Source organism: Hemibagrus wyckioides, linkage group LG20, assembly GCF_019097595.1.
Source record: "Hemibagrus wyckioides isolate EC202008001 linkage group LG20, SWU_Hwy_1.0, whole genome shotgun sequence".
NCBI lineage: Eukaryota > Metazoa > Chordata > Actinopteri > Siluriformes > Bagridae > Hemibagrus > Hemibagrus wyckioides.
In genome coordinates this window covers 3,386,342-3,394,416 of record NC_080729.1, presented here as the reverse complement: position 1 = coordinate 3,394,416, position 8,075 = coordinate 3,386,342, and the positions used below count along the sequence as shown (strand labels likewise).

Here is an 8,075-nt window from a genome sequence, read left to right as displayed (position 1 = left end):
CATGTTCTCACCTCTTTTATTCGAATTGCAGATCAGTGGGTGTGTCCTTATGCCCATATATGGACTCGGAGATACACCCATGAAATGTTTGAACAGTATGCTTGCACTTACGCGGTTGTCTAAAAATCTCTTTCAAATTATATTAGCTAGTGTTAGCGGTGACGACTGTAAACATATAAAATGGTAATTATTTCAATAAAAACAATATTTTACAATGTTAATAAATTCCTGCCTCAAGACTTCCATATATGGGCTCAAAGACATGCCCACATTTTTAAAGGTACGCCCACTCAGACTTGCTGTTGGCAGTCGTTATTGCTTCAATACTTCAACTATTTCTCATAGTAAAAGTTTCTATTTCGATCTACGTACAAAAACCATAACCATGCACTCACTCACTGTCTGATATTAGGCTGAGTAAGAAAATGAAACCTTACTATTAAAAGCGTTACTGTACTACTAAAATAGAGGCCTACTTCTGTTTATTTACATGTACTTGGTCCCAACAAATTCTGCAGTGAATAGGTTTTAACAAAGCCTCGGTAAGCTAGCGCAGGTTAGCGGATGCCTTCCACGTAGTTAGCAGGCAGCATGCCCGAGCGGCCCGTCCTCTGCACCGTTCCAAACATCCAACCCTCATCAATGGGGTGCACGTTGTGGATCAGATCGCCGTCCCGGAACGAGACCTCGTCACAGTCCTGAGCCGTGTAGTCGTACAAAGCCCTGTACACGCTCTGACACACAGCACAGAGGAAAACGCGTGAGTATGGCAGAAGAAATGTGTCAAAATGTTAACATTTAGCGAAACTGGAATGAATCCAGTAAACGTGCTGTTACGAATTAAATGCCACCAGAGACGACTACTGGAAACGGCCCTGAATTTTCAAGGCCAATGACGCAAATACAAACCTCTCTATGCTTAACAGGAATTTAAAAAAATATTTCTATAACTTGCTCGTTATTTCTTTCGTCTCGCATTTGTGTGTCTCAGGAGGGTTAAAGCAGCCAAGGAGGATTTATGTGTCGACCTTTCTTCTGCGAAAGTGTGAGACAAGCCGTTATTTAATGCAGTCACCGGCTGTAATTTTCTCCAGTCATGATCGCCGATGGCACAAATATGCAAATCAGATTAGGCCAGGGTTTAGGAATGTACGGTATCAAGCGTCAGATTATGAAGAGCCAGGATTAATAGTTAATCCCAGGTAAAGTATGAGCAGTGTGAAACCTCAAATAAGATAACCCGGGATTCTGTGTAAACTGATATTACAATCACACAATAGGAAGGGATTTCAAATGCGAACAGCTGTAATGTGTATTTATTTATTTATTTAAAAAAAAAATGCTTGCATACCTTTTGCAAATTATTATTTCTGTCAGCAGAACTGTTCACTAAACATAAACTACTACAATAAAATATTGTGTATGAAAAAGAAATCAACTAAATATAGTTTTAGCTCATGCAGAAAACGGAGAAGAGTGAGAAGAAAAGAGAATTAAACTGGGGTAAAAATAATAAAGGTTTGGGGTGAGAAAGAAGTTTTAAACTGGGGTAAAAAAGGTAGCTAATGTAAGCAGATGGCTAATGCTAATAGTTTTGATGATAGCATTGACGTTGATTTGATACCGAATACAGTCCTGCTCTCAAATCAGCCAGAAGAACAGAGCAGAAACAATAAATAAGATATATACAAATAAAAACATGTACAGAAGCTCATTAGAATCTTAACACAGGCTTTAAGCAGTAAAATAACGTCTCACCATGACCGCTGGATGCGACTGCAGCTGCATGGATCGGAGGGAGTGCATGCTGGTCTGATGCATGTAGCTGTGACCCTGATTATAACCGCTGGGGTAATAAGCTCCGGGAAGGACAGGGGCTGAAGGTGACAGTGAAATAAATCAGCATGGGATTTATGTGTCACTGGAAAGTCCATCCACTGAATAAAACGTTTCTGCCCGGTCACTTTGACTAAAACGACCAGGTAGATCATGAACAATGGACATTTTTAATGACTTTACATGATCTGGACATCAAAGTGTAGAGCAAAACATCCTACTGAAAGAATGGAAAAGAGAGCGTCTAGTTTGTGTATTGGTTCTCTTTACGTCGATCTTCGGCGTGCCGTTTTTATAGCACTCCAGAGCCAATTCGTTTTATTTTAATCAAGATTTCGTCAATCAATTCTCCAATCATCAATCATGTGATATCCCAAAGGTTAGACAATTACAGTAAGATGATATGTATTAAATCTCCAAGCTTCCAAATCATCTTTTTAAAATCGCACATTTATTTGTTATTTAGTTATTTAGTTATTAGTTATTTGTTATTTAGTTATTTAGTTTAGTTAGTTGTTTTCTTTTATAATTTTTGCATCATTTCTTTTCTTTTACTGTCTGTCTTTTTTAAATTTCTTTCTTTCTATCTTTAGGTTAAAAACCTGCACGTTAACTGCTGTGACAATTGACTTTCCCCAACTGTGGGATCAATAAAGTTTTATCTTATCTTATCTACTATCCTTTTTACAAAACTATGTTTATGCTTCATTTCTGATGGCTCTTTAATCCATGCCCTCTCTCTCAGACTCACCCACAATGACTCCTGGCCTCCGATCCATCTCCATGGTGTACTGATTCACGCCTCTGTGTGTGGCGCAGCTCCCCTGCAGCGTCTGATGCTCGGGTCTCGTCTGAGCTCGTACCAGATACGTTCCTCTAATACCCTGAGTGACACCGTGAGATCCTGGCATGTCAAAATCCTTATGATATGTAGCCTAAAGGAATGAAGGGAGTATAAGTCGTGACTTTGAGTTGATCATTGTGAATTGAAACGTGGGACTGTATATAGGTATAAACTTCATGCTTACGTTACTAATCTGCTCCTGGGCTTTCTTCAGTCTCTGCACTTCGGGGGTGTCTACAAGAAATCGCAGCCCACGGCCCTTACTCTCTTCAAAATCCTTCCTGTACTTCACCTGAAGAGCACAAAAAGCAGGAGAAATCAATTTTGCAGACATTTTAAGCTATACTTCATCAGAAAAACACTATAAACTTCGCTCATGAAGTCCAAGTCATACTGAGTCAGCTGATTGTTAGGTGGACCGCAGGAACATGGGCCCAAGTTGATAAATATCAGACAGCCATAAATGAATGAAAAACAGACTCACAAACTCTTCCGATAATGCAGCCTATCCACCGAAGCAAATCGGCCACAGACTCATTTTGTAGGGCGCCATTACTTGTGTCCTAATTCAATATCTAATCTTAATCTTAAGAAATGCATTTGGTTTGGAATGGGGTTTTTTTTTCATTCTTTCATTGATATGAAGCACGCAGGTTTTCCAAAATAAAATAAATGAAATTCATCGCAAATTATATGTGTTGAAGTTAATCAAAATTTATGTTTATGTTAGTCAGGTAGTGTATGTAATGTTAGGAGTTCTATGAGATAGAAATGTTTTCCCAAACTAACTATATTTTCCAGAATACCGCATTTCTTTCTATTCTTTCTATTTACGGTTATGTTCCTCTGTATCCAGGCTGAACATCGAGGCCCATTGCTGGTATTTGGCTTGAATATTAAGTACATGTCTGAGAGCCAGGACAGCAGGGACCTGGCAGCGAGTCCCTGGTTGCCAGGTGGTGACTCGTGGGGGACGTGTGAACCTACCGCCGTGTGGACAGCTGCCCTGCTTTCCTCCATGCTGACCTGAGCGCACCACACCCATGCACACTCAGGCCAAACCGAGCAATGCTTTTCTCTTCAATCTCTCTCAATCCAGCCAGGTCTCGCACGAGCAATCCGGGCTGTAACCAAAGATAGTACGTGTACCTGACTCTGGAGCTCGCTCTGCTGCCTCAGTCGCAGGTTCTCTGGCGTGTCTGCGACGATCGTGAACGTCTGCTTCGGGTAGTGGCTTCAGAGCAGAGATGGAGAAAGATCTTTGAACGTTGCAAGTTAAACAGAGATAAACACATGCCATGTGTTTCAGTACAAATGCATTAACATTTCACTCTTAATACAGCTTTTGTCCTTCAATACTTCAGGACTAACCCTAGTTTTGTTATTAGGTTTATTTTAATGTTGGTTCGATTATAACAGACGTCAGGAATTGGAAAAGTCACGCATGCTGTTGAAAAATTTTGTTCACCAAGGTTGCACATACGAATTGCAGTAAGGCTTCTTCTCGTATCCTTTGTAGTTGTTCATGTTCAGGGTCATTTTGCACACCTCACAGTGGAAGCATCCTTTGTGCCAGTACTAAACAACAACAGCAAACAACAACACATGCAGTGTTCATAACGCGTTATGATATATTGCGCAACAGAAAGGGTCAAAACCAAGCAGGAATCGTTCGGGCAAGTGCAGGAAAAGCAAAGGACGCAGTTACCTTGTCCAGGCAGTTCACTTTCTCAGTGGCGTAGACAATTTTCCCGCAGCGCGCGCAGTGAGGATTCATGGTGAAAGCCTTCAATCACATCGTTTATTCAATTCAGTTAGCGCAAAAAAAAAAAACAAAAACAAAAAGTCAAGCTTTCCAGTATACACAAAAATGATCCGTGGCGCAGTGGATTTATAACTGCGCAGACAGTCGTGCTGATTATTGGAGGTCAGTTTGGGAACGAGGAGGAAGAAGAACGGGGAAATGTGCCAGAGAGAGAGAGAGAGAGAGAGAGAGAGGGAGAGAGAGAGAGGCGATGCGCTAATTTGTTGCCAATTAATCCTTTCCCTCGTGGAGTTATTATTACATAATATCTATAACATCATATAATAATATAGCCTATTATTATTACTATTATTATTATAATTATTATTATTATTGTTGTTGTTGTTGTTGTTGTTGTTTTTATTATTATTATTATTATTATTATTATTATTATTATTATTATTCAGCCCATTGTAGCTTCAGTTATTTTATTAATCATTCTTTTACATTTTATTTAAACAAACTTCACTTCACTAGTCATTAGGAAAGCAAACATCAGGCTTCCGTATGATACGATTTTTATTTATCGATGATTTCGATCGATTCTTAGGGGCAACGATTCGATATTTGACGATACCATTGAACCTACTACAGTATGATACACTATCGATTTTTAATGCATTGATTAGATTAGACTATTTGATAACAGTACTGTGTCTGTTATGACATGATACTGTGTCGAGTTATAAGGCAATTATTAATAATAATAGTTTTAATCCAAAACTAAACTATTTTCAATTTTTCAATATTTGATCATCTCTTTATTAGATGCTAGTAAATCTGCTGTAATATGATACTATTTAGACTTTTAAGGCAAATGTTTGACACTTGGCTACAAAACAGTACCAGATACGATAAGGTCTAGGATTTTATTTGTTATACAACTATACACTATATTGCCAAAAGTGTTGGAACATCTGCCTTTACATGCACGTGAATGTAATATGGAGTTGTCCCACCCTTTGCAGCTATAACAGCTTCAGCTCTTCTGGGAAGGCTTTCCACAAGGTTTAGGAGTGTGTTTATGGGAATTTTTGACCATTCTTCTAGCAGCGCATTTGTGAGGTCAGGCACTGATGCCTGAATTCATCCCAAAGGTGTTCTATGGGGTTGAGGTCAGGACTCTGTGCAGGCCAGTCAAGTTCCTCCACACCAAACTCACTCATCCATGTCTTTATGGACCTTGCTTTGGTCACTGGTGTGCAGTCATGTTGGAACAGGAAGGGGTCATCCCCAAACTGTTCCCACAAAGTTGGGGCATGAAATTGTCCAAAATGTCTTGGTTTGAAGCTGAAGCATTAAGAGTTCCTTTCACTGGAACTAAGGGGCCGAGCCCAAACCCTGAAAAACAACACCTGAACTCAATGATTTGGAGGGGTGTCCCAATACTTTTGGCGATATAGTGTATTTTTTTTAATCCACTTATCATTAGCCTTAGATTATGTGAAACATCCACTATACAAGTCCCGGTAAATGAGTTATTATAGAATATAGAAACTATAACGTATGTGAATGACTGCATTAACATATCAGATATAGGGATTCAATTGTGCTGTGTATATTAGTAAAAAATAAAACATTTGGGATCATGCTGTTATAAGGAAATAATCAGTGATGTGGTGGTGTGACGTAGTGCTTTAAAAGTGTTTTATTTCTCTTATGCCATGGCAATATGTCATCAAGGATACAACATATACTTTTAATCCATTTATTGTTACATTTCATGTCATGGACAGCCTCAAAACTGTTGTCCCCTCACCAGCATTTCTTTTCTCTTGCTCTTGAAATTAATAAGACAAATAAAATGCAGCTTGTCATGTTAGTATGAAACTGGAAATCACAGAGACTTTAGTAAAAGAACTGCCATACTTCTATTGACAAGTCAGTCCCAGGTGAGAAACAGTAGTTTTGTAGGTCTGTGTTCTAAAGCTTTATTTATATGAATAGGATTTCTTGAAACCCCTTTAATTAAAGGGGTTAATTAAACAGGACTCTTATTTAAATGTGTTTAAATAAGTTAAATGTGTTGAGAATGAACCTGAATGATTCACAGATTTTAAACCACAGGCTTCTACCCCAGATCTTTAGGCTTATGGTTATAAGCTGTTGGCAACCTAATCAAATAATGTTTTGTTTACTAGTCCCGGCTACGTACTTTGTAATGTTCTCCTCCAGACGCTAACTGAGCCATATTCAATTAGCTACACTGTTATTAAGTTAAACTAAAATGCAAAACAACAGATCTTCCTGGATCGAGTGTTATTGTATAAGCTCACAAGGAGGAAAATTGTTAAACTGAACCAAAATTGGAACAATTAATATAAGATTTCCATTAGGATTATACACTCTATTGCATATAAAAAGTTTTGGAACACCCCTCCAAATCATTGATAGAACACCTTTGGGATGAATTAGAGTGGAGTCTGCGAGCCAGGCCGTCTCATCCTACATCAGTTCCTGACTTTCTAGAGGAATGGTCAAAAATTCCCATAAACACACTCCTAAACCTTGTGGAAAGCCTTCCCAGAAGAGTTGAAGCTGTTATAGCTGTAAAGGGGCGGGACAACTCCATATTACATTCACGTGCATGTAAAGGCAGACGTCCCAATTTTGGCCTGGCTCACAGTCTCCGCTCTAATTCATCCCAAAGGTGTTCTATGGGGTTGAGGTCAGGTCAGTCAAGTTCCTCCACACCAAACTCACTCATCCATGTCTTTATGGACCTTGCTTTGTGCAGTCATGTTGGAACAGGAAGGGGTCATCCCCAAACTGTTCCCACAAAGTTGGGAGCATGAAATTGTCTTGGAATGAAGCTGAAGCATTAAGGAACTAAGGGGACGAGCCCAAACCCTGAAAAACAACACCTGAATTCATTGATTTGGAGGGGTGTCCCAAACTTCTGGAAATATTTTGCACATGCAGTGATTATACTGGCAACACGGTTTCTTGCGTTAACGTTAGAACATATTGCATTTGATTACACTGAGACAACAAAGACGTTCTTAGGTCTGTATTTTCTATGCCTGTTTTTTTTTTCAGGCTTACAAAGCAAGTGCTTGTGTTTAAAGGTGACGGTTGAGACGCTACCGAAATACTCCAGGCTCCAATGCTTTTTCTTAACAAAAAATCTGCCCAACTTTGGTTGTATAAACTACACACAAGTGAATTTAATCATTAGAATATAAACCAAAGAACTGACTTGTAACCAGACACTGAATTCATGTAACTTTCCTTTATGTAAATATTCACATTGCTGTTGGATTTTTGCACTCTGATTACAGCCCTTTATGCCTAAACAAGTGGTTTCCAACATAAAAGTGTGAACAAAAGTGGGTTGTTAACGTTGCGTGAGGGTTGTCGTGTAAATATTTGTTTGTTTTTTGACACTGAATTGTTAATTAATATAAAACATGGAATGTTATGCAAATGCCCCTCTTTTCTACATATTTTGCATTAATTATGATTGATGATAATATAAAAGACAAGGTTTGGAGACACATTTACTATCTACATATGCTACAAATTGAGCGTTCATAATGAACAGCCTCCATTTTAGTATGCATTATAATTTTGGGTGTGCATATTAACATG

General features: G+C 38.7%; 1 protein-coding gene across 2 annotated transcripts in view; it reads right to left on the bottom strand.

Annotated features, from left to right (window-relative positions):
- The window catches only part of nebl (nebulette), a 5,632-nt gene extending 857 nt beyond the window's left edge, over window positions 1–4,775 (bottom strand). Inside the window, exons 1-7 of one of the 2 annotated variants that reach the window (XM_058372756.1) lie at window positions 4,389–4,775; window positions 4,149–4,258; window positions 3,830–3,914; window positions 2,865–2,972; window positions 2,588–2,771; window positions 1,759–1,877; window positions 1–734 (exon numbers count right to left, since the gene is read on the bottom strand). The exon at window positions 1–734 is cut by the window's left edge and continues 857 nt beyond it. In XM_058372756.1, coding sequence (XP_058228739.1) covers window positions 558–734; window positions 1,759–1,877; window positions 2,588–2,771; window positions 2,865–2,972; window positions 3,830–3,914; window positions 4,149–4,258; window positions 4,389–4,457 — 852 coding nt within the window. In that variant the 5' untranslated portion in view covers window positions 4,458–4,775 and the 3' untranslated portion in view covers window positions 1–557. The remainder of the gene's footprint in view (window positions 735–1,758; window positions 1,878–2,587; window positions 2,772–2,864; window positions 2,973–3,829; window positions 3,915–4,148; window positions 4,259–4,388) is intronic. The other variant, XM_058372757.1, reaches the window with a different exon arrangement.
- Between the last annotated feature and the right edge of the window lie 3,300 nt (window positions 4,776–8,075).